The sequence below is a fragment of the Acartia tonsa genome, chromosome 2 (genome assembly GCF_053477335.1).
Source record: "Acartia tonsa isolate MP-2025a chromosome 2, ASM5347733v1, whole genome shotgun sequence".
Classification (NCBI taxonomy): domain Eukaryota; kingdom Metazoa; phylum Arthropoda; class Copepoda; order Calanoida; family Acartiidae; genus Acartia; species Acartia tonsa.
Window position 1 is genome coordinate 39,909,430 of NC_137261.1, and position 21,993 is coordinate 39,931,422.

At 32.1% G+C, this 21,993-nt stretch overlaps 1 protein-coding gene across 1 annotated transcript; it reads right to left on the reverse strand.

The window, feature by feature from the left end:
- Window positions 1-341: 341 nt before the first annotated feature.
- On the reverse strand, window positions 342-21,760 carry LOC145312550 (uncharacterized). The gene is made up of 11 exons (XM_080151804.1): window positions 21,477-21,760; window positions 10,916-10,973; window positions 8,837-8,973; window positions 8,357-8,570; window positions 8,108-8,182; window positions 7,781-7,880; window positions 3,911-4,624; window positions 2,526-3,443; window positions 2,192-2,270; window positions 1,654-1,722; window positions 342-528 (listed from the first exon to the last, which is right to left on the reverse strand). Exons 1-11 carry the CDS (start codon window positions 21,514-21,516, stop codon window positions 464-466), a joined length of 2,469 nt encoding a protein of 822 aa, XP_080007930.1. The 5' UTR covers window positions 21,517-21,760; the 3' UTR covers window positions 342-463.
- Between the last annotated feature and the right edge of the window lie 233 nt (window positions 21,761-21,993).

Consider the following 21,993-nt stretch of genomic DNA (forward strand, 5'->3'; position numbering starts at 1 on the left):
TAGTGTCTAATAAAAAATGACGTCATAAAATACCAATAACAGGTCAGTATACATTGTAATTGACGAATGGTAAGTTATATACTGGCCTATCATTGGCATTTGTATTGTATGATGTCATTTTTTATTGGACACTATACGCTGTTTCAAAAAATTTGTTTTGATAGCTGCTGAAAAGGGCGGGACTTATATAGAATTGCTGGTAATTAATGCTGCGAGAAGATATTATATCCCCTCCCCCTCTCCTTTAAAAGTTTTATTGTTACAAGGCATTGAGCCGGTAAGCAGTATTTATTAAAACAGAAAATTGTATTTATATAATTAAATTTTTATTTAAAGGCCAAGTAAATATCTAATTTGAAACGATAATTATTTTATCTTTTTGTTGACAAATGCTTTTTTGCAATAAAAAAACTGAAAAAAAGCGAATAATGTTAAATTTAAAATATAAAATGATTTTTTAAAATTAATATTTTTGATTTCCTGCATCTTTATACAAGTTGATCAAATTGTATTCACACTTTTCATCTTCTGTTAATTGACCATTTAATATATTTTTAGCAAAGCTACTCTATAATTCACTTTGTCTGTCCGTCCGTCAGTAACGCTATGGGGGAAACGTGATTTTCTCAGCTCCTATTAGAGATAGACAGCTGAAATTTTTAGTGAAGATTACTATGAAATATGCGCATCTAATCTATACAATGTTTTGTCCGTCTGTCTATTAATTGGGGTGCTAGATCAATTTCTAGTTTTTTACGTTTTTGCAATTTTCTCAATTCCTGTTCAAGATGAACAGCTGAAATTTTCAGGGATTAAATAAATTCAAATTCTACATATTTCCATCAAGTTTTATTAAGATGCCTTTATTGGTTGGGGTGCTAGATCGATTCCTAGATTTTTAGGTTTTCATGATTTTTTCGATCTCTATACAAATTAGACAGCAGAAATTTTCAGTGATTGAATAAGTTTAAACTCTACATATTTCGATCAAGTTTTATTACGATACCATTATTGGTTGGGGTTCTATATCGTTTCCTTGTTTTTAAAGTTTTTGTGATTTTCTTAACTCCTGTGATTAAAATAGTCATTATTCTATTTACATATTTTGACCAAAATTTCTAAAGACTTACTATTGGTTGTGATGTTAAACGAATTTTGATTTTAACGTTTTCTTATTAGCTTAATGCTTCAAAAGACCATCATACATTTTTAAAAGGTTCCGTGATTTTTATTTTTGAAGTTTTTTATAACATACTCTATTTTTCCCAGATGTTTTTTTTCATAATTTTAGAGCTTTGCTACTTATGGATGTTGTCATCCTTGTTTAATTTCTAAAATGACATGTAAAATTAAATAATGAAGTAATCTAAAAATTTAGAATACTGGATATTCCGTTTATAAACAATCCCTTCCATCTACAATCATGGAACCCAGTAAAAGTGTCTGACTATGACGTCAGAAAAAATTAATAATTAACCAATGAGAGACCGCTATATATTTTACTATTGGTCAATTACAGTGAATACTGGCTTCTCATTGGTTAATTGTTATTTTTTTCTGACGTCATAGTTCGACACTTTTACGAGGTTCCTGATTCTCCTATCAACCAATTACCGACAAAAATTATGAAAAAAAAATAAAAAATGTCAATTCCTTCACTGTTGAGAAAACAAGCATTTACATTTATCTCCTTTTTCGTCTTTTTCTGGGCAGCCAAATAATCTAAATTTTGAAAATGATAAGATTAGAGTACATGATTTTATAATTATGAATATGATAAATATATGATTTAATCTGTATATCTTTTCTGCCGAGGTAATGGGTGGTTAAATAATTACAAATGAAAACACATACAAACGCTTTTGTAAAAAAGGTAACAGTGGTTTCGCCCCTCGCCTCTTGGACAGACTTCATGAATTTTCATACTCCCCCAAATTTACTTTTATGAAGGGGGGGAGGGGGGGGGAGGGTGTGATTTTATCAGTTTAGGGGCAATTTACCAACCCCAAGAAAATAGCTTTAAATCATATTATGTCCAGTATATTGTATGAAAATTATTGCCCAATCGGTTAAGCAGTTACCGAGATCTTTAGCTTCACGATTTAGTTTTTCAAATTAGGAGGGAAAATTAGTTCTCATAATAAGGAAGAATAATTTAACTATAATTTCATTTCTAACCTATTCTTAATACCTGGATTTATTTTTCTGAGGAGATTGTCTTGTGTTTTGTCATCCATTTCGACTGTTCCAAAATACAAATAGTCTTGGGGCTAATAATAGAAAAATGTTCTTTTTTTATTGTAGAATACCATAATACATTTATTGAGCAAAAGCCCAATTGAATCTATTCTATGGCAAATTTAAAATACATAGGTATTTGTCCTCTATTGGAAAAAAAATTCCAACTTTAAAAATCCTTTTTACTTAAAAAAATTTAAGTTACTTCCTTTGTTTCAAAAAAAATATGTTAGTACATTTCCAATAGCTAGAATATAAAAGAAGATAAAGATTAAAAAAACAGTAACCTTGTATTTTTCTCTTATCTCAACAGCTAAAGCTTTCATTGTCTTGTACATATGTTCAAGATTTTTCAAATCAGAATCATCTTCGCTCTTGTTGTGATCATCATCAACACTTGACAAAATAGAGGAGGACGCCATTGATTTCAGAGTGGAGTACATTTCATCCTTTGAGGATTTCAATATTTCCGCCATGTTTTTGCATTCCTCCATGGCTGAAAGTTCTTTTTCATTTGCTTTGTCAGAACACATGTGATTCGATTCAGAAACTTCTGTGCTATTTCTAAACTCTTTCATTGAAGAGTCTATTTCTCTGCATACTTGATTTGACATACCAATATTTGGATATGCATCTTTTTCATCATCTATTGTCGAAAACCTATCCGTTGTCATTTTTCTGTGTTCCATGAGAGAATAAACATCTGTTTCTAAAATGTTTTCTGAAGAGGCTTGTGTTGTGTTTAAAATTATCTGTTCACAAGCTTTGTTCGATGCCACCACTCTTTTAGAAGAAGGTGCATCATTAGATAATTGCAGAATTTCTGGTATATCTCCAAATCCATCTGTAACAACCAATGGGCTGTTTTTATGGTTATCTTTATTATTTTCTTGGCTAATAATAGGAACTTTCATGTTTTTTAAAGACTCAATTTCATTTTCTTCAAAATGTTTTGAGTTGTCATGGTTAGAAACAAAATGATCATCATTTGTTGAATCTTGGTTGGAAGTTAAAAAAAACATCTTGTTATTTGGTTCTTCATATAAACCTAATCCTTTGTATTTCTTGTTATGTTCTTGATTATGTGAAGGAATCGTTTTAGTAGAAAGCAAATCTTTTGATGGATCTTTTATTTCGATGGCATCATTTCTATCATCTTCAGTTTCTAGATTATTGTGTTGCAAAATAGACTCATTCATCAAATCCTAAATATAATGAAAATTATAGAGGAAGTAAAACCAGAGCTTTCAATTATACAACCAATGCTTTTAACCTGAGTGTTTACAGCCTTGCTATGTTTAAGTGGAAAAAAAAGGATTTCAAATACCTTGTACCTCCATGTACATAGGTTACAATATAAACACAAAAAAAGGAATAAACAAACAAACAAGTTAATCCTCAACTTCTAAGAAATTTTTTAAATGGCCTTTGGAGAGTAAATTTATTGTCATTTAATATAAAAAACATTATTAAAACATCAAATTTTTAAAAGATAATTTAGTTTTAAATCAGACCTAGTAAGTATAAAATGTATGGCTCCTCAATTTATTCATCCTATTGTTATTTTTTTCTAATCCTTGGACAACTGTTAATAATACCATAAAATAAATATATAATATTTAATTTCTAGGTGGTTTAGAATTTTGTTTCTATAAAAGAGTAAAAAATTTACCACAATATTTTCGTTGTTAGAATCGCCGTGTCCTTGTTTAATGTTTTCACAAAAAGAATCCTCAAAGTCCATACGGTCAATATTCTCATTAGTGTCATAAGAATGAACTTCATTCTTCTTGTGATCATCTTTAAAATCCATGTCTTCTTTATTCAGTTTTTCTACCTTATTCTGATCATACAACACATTTTCCTTCTGGTTAAAACTATCTTGAAATTCCATTTCATATTCGTCTACTTTGTTTGAGTCTTGACTATGTCCATTGCCAAATTCATTCTTTTTTAAATCATTCTCAATATTCTTCAAATAATTTGTTTCATAATTAAAATTATATTTCTTCATATTTTGTTCAATCATGGCTTTTTTGAGTTTTTCTTGAAATGCTCTGATTTGTTCTGCTCTTCCGTTCTGATTTTCCTCTGCTTCATTGTTTTGAAAATCCCCAAAGTTTTCTTGATTTCCTTCAAGATTTGAACTATCTTTAATATCCAAACACTCTGCCCTTGAAAAGTTATGACAGTTTTCAACATTTACTTCTCTATCATAGGTCAGATTATCAAGAATTTTTTCCCCTGTATCTTGAACGTCAGCCTCAGTCTTGCTGTCATCATTAATCTGTTTCAAGTACTCTTCTACAAGGCAATCTTCAGGCTTAATAACAATAACATTTTGATTTTCTTGCTTGGAATTTTCAGAATAAACATCCTTTTCTTCCTATACCACATTTATGGCTGAATATTGATTCAATAAAATAAAAGAAAGCAAATCTTTTTATTACAGTTCCTTTTAAAATCGAATGATAAGTAATGTGTCAAAACTATTTTGTCAAAGTGATATTTTCTGGAAGTGGTCAATGTAAAGTACAAAGTCTCCTGAGCTAAAGGAAATCATCCACAAATAATGATACATATTGCTTTTATTTAATACCTATATTTGCGACAACTTTTATTTAATGAAATCTTCCAATTTTTAACATGTACAAAATCTCTGGCCCTCTCAGACAGGTTCGAACTCGGGACAACCGGGTAAGAAGACTCGCGTTCTATATACTGAGCTACACGAAACTTCAAAGATGGGTTGTAAAAAAAGAAAATGTATTAAAAAAAAGTATTATTCACCAAACCTCAAAGTTTTTTTCATAAACTCTCACCAAACTCTCACCAAACCTCCCTGTTTTTTGGGGTATATGTATTTTGAAGATTTAAAAATTTAAACAAGTTTTTGCACAAAAAAAGCAATATATGGCCTAAAAAATCAAATCAAAAAAAAATTTAAATCTACAAAATACAAATATTTTAGATACGGAGGTTTCGTGATAAAGAAATAAATGTTCCCCCCCCTCTCTCCCTTTTTATCCCACTTCATATGTTCTTCCTGGTCGAAAAGTACATGGACAAAATTTCCTCTGTAAAAGATTTAGCAATATTTCGTATAAATTAAGCAATATTACTTAAAACTATTTAAAAACAGATAAAACATTATATCTAATGTACATGCACATATAATAATCCTAAAAACGATATTCTTTTAACAATTTACATCAAAAAACAGTAAAGAAAAAAAGACAATAGAATAAATCAACCTCATTTTCTCACCAAACTCTCACCAAACCTCCCTGTTTTTTGGGGTATATGTATTTTGAAGATTTAAAAATTTAGACAAGTTTTTGCACAAAAAAAGCAATTTATGGCCTAAAGAATCAAATTGAAAAAAAATTTTAAATCTACAAAATACAAATATTTTAGATACGGAGGTTTCGTGATAAAGAAATAAATGTTACCCCCTCTCTCCCTTTTTATCCCACTTCATATGTTCTTCCTTCCCTATTTCCTCCTTATATCTCCTCCCCCACCTCCTTAATTTTTACAATTATTGCTGGTGTTCTTGGTAGGGTGGTTATCGCACTTGCTTCTTAATGTGAAGATAGCAGGTTCAATTCTTGGCGAATAATCTGTAAATTTTGTTTTCACTTTCTCTCTCTCTTTTTCACTTTCTCTCTTTTTCTCTCTCTTTCTCTTTTTCTCTTTCTTTTTCTTTCTCTCTCTCTCTCTCTCTCTCTCTCTCTCTCTCTCTCTCTCTCTCTCTCTCTCTCTCTCTCTCTCTCTTAATTTTTATAATTAATTTTACACAATTTATAACGGCGTTCTTGGTATGATGGTTATCGTATTTGCTTTTAAATATGAATATAGCATGTTCAAATCTCGGTGAATGTTATGAAATTTTTTTTCACTTTCTCTCTTTTTCTCTCTCTCTCTCTCTCAGGTAAGGACAATAGAAGAAAAAGGTTGATATTCAGACAATGGACTGTTATATACTTACGAATTTTTAATAGGCCTCTAAACAGCGTTCGTGGCACAGAGGTAACGTGTTCGTCTATGGCTGAGAATGTTTAGGATCGATTCCTGAGTGAGTTCTTACTTTTGAAAAAAAATAATTTTGAGAAAATTTTTCGTGGATTTCCAGTCAGATTAGAACCTGGAATTTAGAAATGGCAAGCTAGAGTGTAAAACACTAAAACATGCAGGATACATATTTCAGTGCAATTTTTTAATAATACATAATAAAATTTGTATTTGATATTCCCTGACCCTAAATACATTCTCACTTTAATATTCCAGTATTGCTTCGAATCCGAATTAGAACCGGTTCTTAGCCATACTGAAAAATATATATATGCATCGTATTATATCCAGTTTTCTATGAATATAAAAATGTACAATCATTTGAGATTAAAGCCAGTGTTATATAATAATAGTTAATGATACGATGCTAAATAACTATTATATTACTCCCCCCTCTCCAACCCCCTTGAAATATTTTTGATTCATAAATGAATTAATCGATTCGTGAAATTGATATGTAATAAGGAAAGAATAATTTGTTGTCAACGGAATTTTGGATAAAAAATGTGTAACCAAGCAAGACTAGAACCTGGATTTTAAGGATGACAAACCAGCGTGTTAACCCATGCGCTATTTAGGAAAGGAACTTTCACTCAAATTTTAAGCTAATAATTAAAAAAATTTAATACAAAAGCTTGGAAGTAAAATGCTTTTTCATGCACTAGCATCTAGAGGCTTTCTATTGGAATATCTTATAAGTAGCCAAAAACCATCCCATATCTTAAAACTAATAATTACATTAGCCTATAACCATCCTAAACCCTCTGTGAAACTTTCCTCAAATGGAGAACTCAATCGGTTCAGTAGTTATTGATCCATTAAGCTTCAGACCAAAAAAACATTACTTTATATAATAGGATATACAGAAAATATGTTTTTCTATGAATATGTTAATATTTATATTTTATGATGGATTTTATAGATGTCGTTTCTCTAAGTCATACGCAGTCATATTCAATGTTGAAGGGTGACGCAAATTCAGATTTCAAATCAACCATAGAAGAAATTAAACAAAAAAGCTAAAACCCTTTTTTTTGTTAAAATTAATGTTTCAGGATGATGATTTTTATAAGAATCAATATCAATAATGTATCATAACAGAAGGAAACAATTATTTTCACCAATTTATCTAAACCTGGATGGTACATCCAGGCATTTCTAGTATTCATATAAACAAAGGAAAAAATCCGCCAAAGAAAGTGTGTTCTTACATATTTAATGTGAACACGACAGTTAGACTTTCACAAAACATTTATTTATTACTTTTTTATTAGCAAATTTTTTTGTAGAATCTAATTACTGGTTGATAAGTTGGACACTGCTAAATTGGACAAACTAATCAAAATCTAAGAGTACCCACAGTTTCAAGACAACAAGAACATGTTTAGAACTTTTTGGACCAGCATAAATTTCAGTCCTATGTCCCCTCCCTTGCTAACTTTATTGCATTCATCTCCAAAACATGTGCCTGTATTTGATTACATCCCTCAGAAGGTTCGTTGGTTGTACTCAAGTCAGTAATTTCAGACAGGGCATCATATTCGTCATCAGAATCAATTCTTTCTTTCCTACACAATTAAATTTATTTGAAATCAGAAATTACGAAATGAAACTTTTTTTGTCCTTTAAAAGTAAATAATTAGTAAATGCATTATCTTATTGTTTTTTCTTTAAGTAAGAAACCCTACCGTTGAATTTTTGAAAAAGAAACTTTAAATGTCAATTAGATAATTTGCCGTAAAAGTTGAAGACTGTAATTTTTTCTAGATAGAATCGCGTGTCAATTTAATCATACCTTTCTTCAACTTTCCAGAAATCATCAATTTCATCATCAGAATCATCATTTCTTTCAGCTTTGTTATTACTGTCACTAAATTGTTTTTAAAAATGTTCATGAGATATTAAAATTTAGTTTATTTATGGTATGAATTAAGAGATGCAGTACTTCTTTTATATATTTTTGAGCTATAAGTTTCAAACTAAGAAAACTGATTTCTATGGAAATAAATGAAAATATGTTTCAAGGTAAAATAGTGCAAAACACAGAAGTTGAACATCATCGTATTTTTTATAAAAATTCCTGTCAAAACTATATGTTATATCCATTTCACTCGGGACCCTATGATGATATTCATGGTCAGATGTATTATTTTTGTTTGATTCAGTTGAAACCTCATCAATAGGTTTGTTATCAATATAGGACTCTTCTGCATTTTGAGATCTTGTTTCGTTCTTATCAATCTGCACAATTTTTACATCTTAAAAAAATTAGATTCAATAATTACATTTATTGTAAGAAATTCCTAAAGAGGTCAGAATATGAAAGTATTGAAACATCTTAAAAAAGGCTTGGATTTTCAATTATTTGCAAATTTATCATCAAATAGTTTTTAATATTATGTTGGGATATAGCTGAGTATCTACAGTCTTATATCTTTTCTATTATCTATAAAAATGATAGCTTGTTATTACAATATATCATTTTAAATCTACGAAAATCCATGGTGAATTCCTAATTTCTTACCTTTAATTATATCTTCAGATACAACTTCAGAAATAGTGTCTTCCTTGATTCCACATTTTACATCATTAACATTCCCGCATTTTACAGCATCCGGTTGTTCCGTACCATTATCTTTTTTATCTTCAGGTTTTGTTCCACTAAAATTCAAAGCCGATTTTAACAGTTTGAGATAAGCAAAGTAATGTTGAATAGTAATTGGTAAAGACATTTTACCGTATGGCTTGTAACCGATATATTAAGATCCGCTGGATTAGAACCGGTTCTAGCCCATACTAAAAAATCATGTATCGTATCATTCTACAGAAATTTTCACACGAATAATGAAACCAAAAGCGTAAGATCAATACCAGTTTTGTTGTATCTAACCTTTGGGCCCACAATACTGTAATTGATCTATGAAAAAATCATTTTCATATCCGCGGAAAGCTGTCTATAATACGATACGATAAATAAGGATTTAATTGAACTGTTTTCCAACAAATTCCATACAATTAAAAATTTCTTTACCCGTTGAAACAAGGATGACAACATCCATAAAAGCGAAGCACTGAAACGGTAGGACAAACGGACATTAACACTTGTATAGTGTCAGAACTGAATAATCATAATAGAAAGAAAGAAATGTATAAGAGTCAAAGCAAAATTGTACAGCATGACCCTCGAAAAAGTATTTTTAAGCATCTGCAGCCTATATTTCTCAATAAAATATTAAAAGATTCATATGTACTTGTTCTCTATAATTTTCTACATCAAAGGATATCAAAATATTTTTTTTACATCAATTAACAGCCGAGATTTTTAAAGCCAAAGTTTGGAAAAAGTGCTTGAGAAACTGGATATTGCTAAATACTTCTTAGTTTTTTATTAGTGTATTACTTTTTATCAACCAGTTAAAAAACAAATAAGAAAGAAGAGCAAGTTTACAATTGATACATTTTTTATAGCATTAAAAAACGTTACTTTTACATATAAAAAAACTACTTTTCAAATTTTACTGAATACATTTTTCTTATAACCATTTTCCCTCAAATCTTATAATATCTCCCACTTATTAATATGACCTTAAATAAACCCCTCCCCAATTTATGCTCATTACCGAAAGGATTAGCGCTACCTTTACCAATAAATTCACGCCCACTCATCAAATTAATCTAAGACACATAAAAATCATTTAAATTGTTAAATGTTTAATAAAAGTTTGTAGCTGTAACTTTTTGGTTTTTTAACTTATTTTGATAAAATAAAAAGTGTTTGATTTCTGTTTATGTAAACTTTCAATTTGCTACTATTTTTTATAGGATTTCTTTCTGTAAGGGTGTTTTTGCAATTTACACTAATCTAAAAATGCCTTTTAGAGCAAGTGAAAAAAGTGCTTTCAGCATGAAATAAATTTCTTGGAAACATCTTTATATAAGTTTTATAAAAAGTATTGAAATTATGAGGAAAACACGTCATTTCACTTTAAAAAAACACTTTTACTAAAAAGTTACTTTTTCCTCAGCCACTTTTTCAAAACTTTGGCTCTAAAAATCTCAGCTGTTAATTGTTGTAAAAAAAAATATTTTTATATCTACTTATGTGGAAATCTACAGAGAACAAGGACATATACATTTTTTGATAATTCATTTAGAAATATGGGCTGCAGATGCTTAAAAATACTTTTTCGAGGGTCATGCTGTAAGTAAATTTGTTGAAAAACTGCTTGATTCAGGATAATGTTTATGGACATACTTACATTTTTAGGACTTGATTATAGAGTTGCTTCGCTTATTACATTATACTTTGTTGTCCCAGGAATCAATATACCAAAAATCAGATCAATCGGATGATTAGATCACATAAAAATTTGTTGTTAAAAAAGTAAAAAAATCAACATGTTTAAAACGGACATTCTGGTAATGATTATTAGAGTTGCTACGCTTTCTAAATCGTACCTAACTACTACAGGAATCACCATGCAAAGTTTGAAATCGATAGGACAATTCTAACATGCCTAAATTAACGAATAAAAGCTATCTATCTCGGACGGATGTACGGACCGACCCTAATTATAGAAAAGCTTCGCTTTTAAAAACATACCTACTAGTTATGTTTTGTGAATAACTGCTTCCTTGGCTCTGGCTGCAATCATATGGCACTAAATATTCATGTGTTTATTGGTGGAAGATAGTTATTTATTAATACAAAGGGGGACATTTTTGCGCGGATTTTTTACATTTTCTACCTAGTCAAAAGTTGAATCATTTGAGACACTTAAAAAAAATTTCCCCTCATACCTTTTTAGTGTGTTTCGGTATGTATTTCTTGTATTCCCTGGCAAGTTCGAACCCATTAATCCCTGTTTCCTTACACCAAATTTCCTAGAGAATGAGTGTGTTACGCGGCATTCCTAACTATCTCCGCGCGGCGCGTGGCTTGTAAACGGACAAAAGAAACGCGCACTTTTCCTTTGATTAGTCCCACATGAGGAGCTACGTGATTGAAAATAATGTATTGCTTGAATATACATGCGCTCTGATGTGTGGAATATCTCAAATAAGCCTTCCTGCTTAGTTTGACATCATATGTGGTAAGAATTTATCTTTAATTCTTGAAAATAAGCGTAGAATGGTATAATTTTATGAAGAAATTTAAAACATTAATTTTTCAATAAATAGACCATTTAACTGCTAAGTTTTATAATACGAATATTTTCCTTAATTTTATTGATCATTTGAATCTAAAATTATCAATTTCTGATGCGATTTAATATGTTTCGTGCCAATTTAAAGTTTTTTAGAAATTTTATATTTTTAATTAAATTGAAATCACGCAACCTCGATCTTACAAAAATAATAAACCATTAATTTTATGTAATTAATTTTTATATTTTTGTTTTAGACTCACTGTTTTCATGGTAATAAATACACATTTGTAAACTTCACATGTTGGTCATTCGGAGGGCTTGAGATTAAGATTTCGAGAACGGCTAGGATTGCGTTCCGAAACAATGAAAACAAGACAGAAACAGATGTTGCTAAGAACATTCTGTGAAGTTTTGTAAATGTGTTGGTTGTGATACCTTACCACACATTATTATTATAGTCATAATCAGTACAGTTAACTTTAGTGACAATCATGGGTCCTAAAAAGAATAAAGGTGAACAATTGAGTAAGCGGCTGCGTCCAGCCGTTGATGCCCTAACCAGTGAGCTAAATAGAGTGATGAAGTTGGTCAGTGATACTTCAGAACTTAATGTTAGACATCTCACTAAGGAATCAATCCTTGTCCATGACAAGTTCGAGACATTTGACAGCATCATGGTCGGTTTTAGCAAGCTTGGTTTGAGAATCCAAGAGCTTGATGAGTTTAGTGACATTTATTCTGATATAGTTACTGTACAAAAAGACTATAGTGCCTTGAAAGATGCTCTTGATGCTATAGAAGAGCTTAGTGACATTCAAAGTGTTGTTGATGTTGTTGGTGATAATTTGCCTAACCATCAGGCTGAACTTTATGATCGATGTTTGAAGATTGTGAAAGTTATTAAAGGGCCATATTTTCCCTTACCTGATGCAATTATAAACACTTTGTCTGCATTGATGAAAAAATTGGCTGAGGTTAAGCTTGAACCTGTGAAGCCACCCACGACGACGGCGGGTGCCTCGACAGCATCGCCATTTGTGTCACCGTTTGGCACACCACAATTCGCCGCCGGTTCTATGTTCACGCCAGGATATATGAATCGTGTCGACGAACGTCTTCTTCCATCTTTCGACGGCCTGGAAGCATCCTACGTAAGTTTTAAAGACACTTTTAAAAAGCTTACTGTAGGACAAGACCCGTCGTATTTGCAGTTATTGTTGAGCAGTGAGAAGGTCTGTAAAAATAAAGAGTTGAGACTTCAGTTAATTCAGATTCAATCGCATGAATCTCAATGGGCTTACCTCGATGCACGTTTTAAGTCCAAAACACGTCAGATGCTCTGCCTTTTCAACCAATGGGAGAAGAAGTCTAAACCGTCGGACTCCAACCAGATTGTGACAGTCTTAGCAGAGTTTGGTGGTGCAGTTAGCCAGCTCGAGCAGCTGACTAAAGATGATGATGATGATGAAGTTACCACAAGCCAGTGGTTAACTGTGATACTTCTTGAGATGTTATCCAAGAAGTTGCCACGTGATTTTCAAGATAAGCTCAATTTATCATTGGGCTCGATGGATGTCCCAAACGTCCCAAAGCTGTTAAAGATTATTGAAGAACAGCGAGGCGCCATTTTAATGAGGTGTTCGACTGATATGGACACCCCCTCTAAGAAGAAAGGTAACCCTGCGACAGCCGCTACCGCCGTAGGTAAACCTGGTAAATCTAAGATGAAGCAGTCATGTTTTGTAAATGGCTGTAATGATATGCACTTACTTTACAAGTGCCCAAAATTTCATGACCTGTCAGTGTCAGACAGGAAGAGTATTGTGGAGAGTGCTGGATGCTGTTGGATTTGTTTGCAAAAAGGGCATAAATCTGTGGATTGCCCGAAGGCAGATGTAATAGGCGGCTGCAAAGTGGACAATTGTGGTCAGGCCCATAACAACCTTTTGCATGAGAGTGTTGATATGGCTGCCGCCGTCTATGAAGTACATACTTCCCCTGAGGCGAACCTAACGTTAATGTTACAACAATTAGACGTCGTTGACATTAATCGCCAGAAGGTCCCAGTGAACGCCATGTGGGACACTGGTTTAACTACTTCAATGGTAACCCAGTCACTTGTTAATAAACTTCAGTTACCTTTTACTGGACGTTCAGCAAGAATTTCTCTAGCTGACGGTGAAGTTAAATGTTTCCCGACGGTCAAGCTATGTTTAGTTGATCGACACAAGAATTATCACATGTTAGAACCTGTGGTAGTGCCTCTCATTGGTCCAAAAGAGGCGATCTGCTCCATAAATCCTGTGGAGGCAGCTGTTTTGTTTGATATGAAACCTGAAGATTTTACTTTGGTTAATGGGCAGGTTGATTTGCTCGTAGGGCACCTGCACCCATCGATGTTTCCCTACTCTGAACGTTCAGTAGGAGAAACCATGCTTTACTCCAGCCTGTTTGGATCTGGATATTTTGCTGTTAGTGCTAATGGTTTAGCAAAGAGTAGGTATGTTGTCTGCTCAGATTTCGAGTTGGAAAGTGAAGCTATAGGGTTTTTAAAACCAGAAAGCTCAGATGTTCAGCCGCAGCCGACTGTTGGTGCTGCTTGTGATGCTATTATTGAACCTGTTGGTTCTGCTTGTAACGCTGCTGATGAACCTTTTGGTTCTGCTAGTGCTGCAGCCGTTGACAACCTGGCTACGGCGGGTGTTGCCGTGGTTATTACTGATAATGATGTTAGTTGTGCTGCAGTTATTCCTGATGATATTGGTAACGATACTGTAGTCGTTGATAACTTTGTTACGGCGGGTGTTGAGCCGCTGAATGATTCGGTTCCAGCCGTACAAGAGCCGACGGGAGTTTCGGTTCCGGCTGGACAAGAGCCGATCAGAGTTTTGGTTCCAGCCGGACAAGAGCCGACGGGAGTTTCGGTTCCGGCCGGACAAAAGCCAGTAGATGATTCTAAGTTTTATAACAGCCACACTTTTATTACGTGCCCTGGTGGTGTTATGAATCAAGAATCGACTTGGTTGCTGCCAAGCTGGCCGCCCGACGCAGGGTAAGAGGCCTGCCAATGGCGGTTGGAAATATGGCGGGTGTTGCCGCCAGAAAGTCATTGAAAATATTCAAACCACACATATCTAATCTACAACATAAACTATCTATGTGAAAATGATCTTTAAAGAAAGAATATTACAAGTTATATGTTGAGCTTGTGAAAGGAACCTAAATCAGTTCTGTAAAGAATAAGTATTCATTATTCAACTAATTTTTTGTTCATACCTAAGCACAAATATTCTACAAAACTGTTTAGACTTTTAAAGCAGATTTAAAAAGATTTTGTTTCTTTAAGTATGATTTGAAAAGCAAAAGTTTGTGTGTATCAAATACCAAATGATTTGCAGATTTTAAATTGAGAAAAATAGATTTACAAATTATTTTTCTAGTTTTTTTATGGTTCACGTTTACTTAAAAAATGTTAATTCTCAGATTCTCATATGAAATAATGCATTAAAGTAAAGAACAACATGTAATATTATTATGATAATGTTTAAAATATTCCTCGTTATTATTTTAAAAGATTATCGCAAAAAATCAAGATATTTGTTTAAATTTGTAAGCAAATCAAAGATTTTCTTTCATTCCGGAGGCAGAGATTCTTAACAATTCATGTACAAAAGTTTTTTTTGTTCACTCCGGGAGCTGGGATTCCTATTAATCCACGCGTAAAGATTTTTTTTCATTCCGAGAGCAGAGATTCGTAGCAATATACGCACCTAGCGATTTCGGACAATTTTAAACCTTGAGAAAATACTTTAGCAATTATTTTCCTAGGTATATATATTTTTCGTTCATGTTTAAGCATTTATAATAATGAACACGATGTATGATATTATTAAAATATTGATTATTATTTTATATAAATATCACAGAATTAATTTAAGATAAACTATGCATATTTTAAATTAACTCTACCTTCATTTTTATCGCATATATTAAAATTGAAGCAGTATTTTTTAAAAGAAATGGGTAACATTTCTTAAGATTTATAAGTAACGCAAATTTTGATACAATTTCGTTTAAACTTTCAAATTGATGCAAGATTTTTTTCATTTGAAATGCAAACTTAAGTTTTTTATACGTTTATGCAAGTTCTTTCAATGATTTAAGTCTTTCCGGGACCAAGGATTTTTTTCGCGGAAAATTTCCTAGGTACCTGCACAGATATAAACATTTGGATCTACTGCAGTTCATGGTAAAATATTGCTGGTAACGAATGCTTCCTGTTTCCTGGCAATGTTAGAAGATTCCTGGATCTAGCATAACAAGAAACATTTCTGGAGCCACCAATGTTTAACTTTCCTGGTTGCCAGCAATTTATGCATATTCCTGGCCACTGCCATGTTTGAAATATTCCTGTTAAAAAGCAATATTTCCCTTTTTAATTCCAATTTCCCTTTTATTATACTTACCCCACAATTAGAGGTTGATAAGATTCACACAACTCAAAAGTGGCTATAATGAATTAGAGAGGGGGGGACTGAGACAATTATCATAATAGTTATTTCCCGCATCGTATTATGAACGGCTTTCCGCGGATATAGAATGTACAATTATGAGATTTAAACCAGTTATTTTAGCCCCGAGGTGCCGAAGGCACCTGCTAAAAAAACTGGTTTTAATCGTATGATTGTACATTTTTATATTCGTAGAAAGCCGTTCATAATACGATGCTACACATAGTAAAGTAACAATATAAAAGTAGTCAGGAAAAACTTTAAGGTTAATAGATCCTGGGAAGGATTTTAACTATTTTGGTTGATTTGAGGGTATCATCCACAATCTTCTTAAGATAAACCGCCACTAGATATTATTATATTATTATAATTTTTTGGTTTATCGGTTAGCAAGATCCCTCTGTGTACAAAGACAGTCAAACACACACAAAAGCGGACACCCTGTTACTTATAAATTAGTATGAAACTCATTATGTAATTGTAATTTACTTTTCCTAAATATTTTACTTTAAATTATAATTCTTTGCTACTTTATATTGTAGACTAGCGGCTTCGCCCCTAGCCTCTAGGGGCTTTGCCCCAAGAGGTTTAATCAAACCAATTAATCGTATTTTAGATTTAAAAGGAAAATTTTAAAAAAATTGGGGGGGGGGGTGGTATTTTTTATTTTTGGGGGGGTTGGGGGTCTGCCCCCCCCCCTCCAAGAAAATAGTTATAAACCTTCCCGGGACCTATGAGAAGCTACCCTGTGAAGGAGAACCCGATCGGTTCAGCGGTTAGCGAGATCCTTCGCTACAAACAAACAGACAAACAAACACACAAACAAACAGACAGATATCGTTCTACTTTGTATTATAGATTATAGCAGTTGCGACCCTAGCATCAAGAGGCTCCGTTTTGAATTGATAGAAAGGGGGAAGAAAATAGCCTAAAACCATCACGAATCCTTGTGAAGCTTCTATTTTGAACTCCATCGAATCAGTGGTTAGTGAGATCTTAATTGAGAAAAAAACAAATATTGCTATATTGTCAACCTTGCTTGCTTGAGTTTACAAAGCATAAAAAGGGAGGGAAGATAATTTGAATTTAAAACACCCGCCAAAAGTATCAGAGATTGAATTTAAAAATGGGCAACCAATTAGCTTTTTTGTCAAGAGGTTACGTTATCTTAACTCGAATACCCACCAATCAAAACCCCGTATTTTATAAGACGAAATAAAAATGCCATTCAAATTTTGGCGCGAAAGTGTTCTTTCCCGTTAAGTTTATACCTGGCGTTAGTTGAATTTAAAAACTTGCGCTATGCAATTTTGGCGCGAATTTAATCATATGTGTGTAAAGGTTTATTGATTTAAATTAGAAGGTCTAAATAAGGGAGGGAATAGAATAATTTGAAATAAAAATCTCCCGCCATAATCTAATTACTTACATGTTTTCATGGTCTGTACTTCACAGTTTTGTTGATTTAGGCTAGAATTGTTGGCGTTATCCTCATATAATTTTTTTTTCAATTTTGATCCCCCCTCCCTGGCCGAGGCACTTTTTTTATAATTAGGTTAGTTTAGGTTATAGGGGCTAGTATTAAGTTTTGGCATTCTATAGGCGTTCAAGTTCGTTGGTTTTACTGTTTGATTACAGAGCCTCACTTAGAAAAAAAATAATTTATTAATACGATGAAAATTATGAATGTATCTCCCCCACTTTTCAATGTATTATGAAATAAAAAGGCGCGCCCAAATTTTGGCGCGAAATTGGATATGAAGATAGAAACAGTTAAATGTATAGGTAAAGATCCAACTCTCCTATATCCTTCCCCAACCTTTATTAATAAAATAATTGAAGCAACATACCCTAATTAATCATTGCTGTTTACCCCCTAAGAAAATGTGATAAGGGGTATGGGGTAAAAACTCCTGTAAGCCAGTAATCTTCTCTCATTGCTGGTAACCTGGAAAATTTGCAGATTGCCAGCTAACAGCAACCTAGGATTTAGGGGAATATGCGTGCTGCTGGATTCAGGAATCTTGTAATATTGCCAGGAACCAGGAAGCATTCGTTACCAGCAATATTTTACCATGAACTGCAGTAGATCCAAACATTTTTATCCTTGTTGGATTGAAATTTGATATGATAAGAAATTAACAAAATGAGATTTTTACATCATTTAAATATTTCTTTAAGATTTATTATAATCACATAAATAATTTAATATTACATGCATATTAAAATTATTACTATTTACCTTTTAACCGATGTACCTAAAGAAAAAATGCAGATTTTTTTCGCCTTGAATTAAGTAGATTCTTTGAGTTTCGAAGATTTAAGCTTAATAAGACCGCTCTACGGTGTATCTTAGCTCTGTTTCCTCGGCCAGACATACCGCAGAACGGCAAAACTAAAGCATAAGATAATTTATTTAATTTCGATTGCTTTGATTGATGATTTTAAAAGTTTCTTTGAATTATTCATGATTCTTTTATTTTTGATTTGATCTAAACATCACTAATTATGTTTGTTCAGTTGATGTAGCCCTGCGCCAGAAATCCTGTTAGAAATTATGCAGTATCAAAAATTGTGATGGAAAGACATAACGTCCGACAGGATAGCTGGAACATGGCAATTATTAATATTTGATGGATTTGTTAGTTTGTATCTTGAGGGATTCATTCTGACTGAGGCCCCAAATTGCCTTAATTATGACTGTTTGAATATGTATAAGTTGCTTTCTTCTTAAAACAGAGAGAAATTGCAAACTCAGCATTTAGAGAAGTTCTTTTCTTATATTGAGCTTTTGTTTTATTTTGGTAAATTTAATTTGCATATTTCAATTGCAATTTTAATTTTACGCAATCTTGATTCACGAAGATTTAAAATTATAAAATTTTAATTTTCCGATGTTTGATGGTTTTTTTTTTTACAGTCATATTTTATTTAGATTTAAGTATCTATTTTATTAAATCATGTTTAGATTTAAGGATCTTACCTATCTTATCTGAAAAATGTTTAGATGTAAGCAAGTATTTTTCCGTTGGAGAGAAATTCTAATTATTGAGAAGTTTTTTATGAAATTTTACTTTTCTTTTCTAGCAAAAAGATTTAGTAGAAAAAATGTCATTATTTAATCTTTCTTTCTTTTGATGAAAAAAGTTTGAGTTGATTATTTAATTATTGATGCGATTTTTAGTATAAAAATCATTTACCTATTTTATTATGTAGGTGCCTAATTGAAGTTTAGGTACTATTGATTATTAATTCATGTATTCGCAATTACATGGTCTGTAATTCTAATTTTATTGAGATTATGAGGCCATGATATAATGAGATGTGTGAGTGGTAAATGTGCAATTCATGTATATTGAATGCTTTTCCCATTCCTTATTCCTATCCTTATGTGGTAGTGGAGTCGGTTTGAGTTATTGTGGTATTCGTGAAGTTACCATAATTAATTTTAGGCCTTATGGCCATGACATTTTAAACTCTTGTGGTTTATGTGTTGTGAGATTGTGATTTCGTGGACACTGTCTGCACGCATGTTGCAAAGATGAGGTATTGTGTTCGATTCCCAGTGAATAGACGGGTGTGTTTCGGTATGTATTTCTTGTATTCCCTGGCAAGTTCGAACCCATTAATCCCTGTTTCCTTACACCAAATTTCCTAGAGAATGAGTGTGTTACGCGGCATTCCTAACTATCTCCGCGCGGCGCGTGGCTTGTAAACGGACAAAAGAAACGCGCACTTTTCCTTTGATTAGTCCCACATGAGGAGCTACGTGATTGAAAATAATGTATTGCTTGAATATACATGCGCTCTGATGTGTGGAATATCTCAAATAAGCCTTCCTGCTTAGTTTGACATCATATGTGGTAAGAATTTATCTTTAATTCTTGAAAATAAGCGTAGAATGGTATAATTTTATGAAGAAATTTAAAACATTAATTTTTCAATAAATAGACCATTTAACTGCTAAGTTTTATAATACGAATATTTTCCTTAATTTTATTGATCATTTGAATCTAAAATTATCAATTTCTGATGCGATTTAATATGTTTCGTGCCAATTTAAAGTTTTTTAGAAATTTTATATTTTTAATTAAATTGAAATCACGCAACCTCGATCTTACAAAAATAATAAACCATTAATTTTATGTAATTAATTTTTATATTTTTGTTTTAGACTCACTGTTTTCATGGTAATAAATACACATTTGTAAACTTCACATGTTGGTCATTCGGAGGGCTTGAGATTAAGATTTCGAGAACGGCTAGGATTGCGTTCCGAAACATAGTGGGTAGAGTTGGGACATGTTTTTGATTTTAATATAAAAAAATCTTAAGGTTCAAGAGCTTGACTATAAAATAAAAAGTTTTCCAAAATTATTCAAAGAAGGTGTATCAACTTTTTTTTTTATAGCTAGCCGGTTCTTTTAGTAAGTAGTAGATGTAAAATTTTTCATAGAATTCAGATATGCAATCGCTTTTTTTGTAGACCTCTTATTTTTTAAGTAATTTAAGTTTTAAAAAAAAAATTAAGTCGATTTTAAGGTACTAAAATGCAACAAAAAAAAAGAAAGAAAATGGCCATTATGAACAAAAATAGTAAGATCTTTAATTTGACACCTTACTTTTTCAATTCTGTCAGGTAATTATTATAAACTACAATAAAAGGAATTATATGAAAATATCATATTATATTGTACAGGCAACGTCTTAATTCTTGAATTGAGTATAAAAATGGGAAGAGGGTAAAGAGGGGGTAAAAAAGGGAAGACAATAGTGTTGCCTGAACAAAAAATACAATTGGCCATTTGTTTAATTTTTTTACTTTTTTTCAATTTTGCTTACAATGGATTCGTAATATTTTTCTGATTCTAAAGGTATATATGAACCCATGTTTTTTATGTCTGTTTGAGAAAATATTTAGGTCTAAAGTTTTTATTAAACCGAGGTTAAAAAAATAGATTTTTTCAATAATTACTCAACAGAATTTTAAAAGTAAGGTGTCAAATTAAAGATCTTACTATTTTTGTTCTTACTGGCCATTTTCTTCTTTTATTTTGTTGCGTTTTTGTACCGGTTTTCAACGGCAGCGGCGATATGCCGCCATTTCTTCACAGTTTCATATTCGTGTAACTGTTATGGGCCACTTAGTCAAGTTTAACATTTACTTACGATATTATCATACAAAATCTTAGGACCGATTTTGTTTTAGGATAGTTAAGCTTTAAACTCTGGAGATAAAATGACCGGCTTAAGAGCATGAATGGGGCCAAAGTCTATCACTATATATGTAGTGATAGATGAACATTCTTAGAACACTTCACGTTCACTCTCCTAATCACCCCCAGATAAAAATTACCCTACCAAAAAAAAATTTAATTCAAAACTGAGCTTGTAACTGGAGGTTTGACTCCCTTACCCTCATTCCTCAAATGTCCCAGAGGATTCTAGTATTAAAGAATCTAGTACTTATTCTTCTAATTGAATTTGCCAATTAAAATACAACCTAGTGAAATGGTATGTTCTCCTGTCGACGTATCACACATTTTATCTTAATCTAAAACCTTTATGAAAAATAGCAGATTACAACAAAAACTCAATAAATTTCCAAGGATCTAAAAGGATGAGACAATGGCCGATAAATTATTGTACATACATCCCCAATTATGATATAAAACATTATCATTTCTGTTGATTACAATGAGTGGTTGAAACGAATCAGAATTCAAAAAAAGTTATAAACACAACGAAGAAAACGTTATTATGAAACTTTAGGGACTAGCGAAGCATCCCATTATTACGAGATGGTTGCATTAACCCCCCCCCCCTTAAAGTAGCAGAAATGCGCAAGCCTTTAAAAGATAATCTTTTTTATAAAGATTTCTTAGATTAGAGACCGCTGAAACAACTGAATCTATTGGAAAAAAAGGGTAAGGTTTCGTGATTTGTTTTTTTTTTGGGGGGGGGGCCCGGGGGGCAGCGAATCGTGGTAACGACCTCCTCTTTTAAATGAAAAAATATAT

Bases quoted from the DNA above. Each gene is read 5' to 3' on its own strand.
- LOC145312550 (XM_080151804.1), bottom strand. From the start codon at position 21,516: ATGTGTGATACGTCGACAGGAGAACATACCATTTCACTAG. The intron at 10,974-21,476 runs GTTGTATTTTAA...ATGAATATTTAG, and splicing joins AGAACATACCATTTCACTAG to TGCCATATGATTGCAGCCAG. The intron at 8,571-8,836 runs GTAAGAAATTAG...AATTTTTTTAAG, and splicing joins ATCTGAAGATATAATTAAAG to ATGTAAAAATTGTGCAGATT.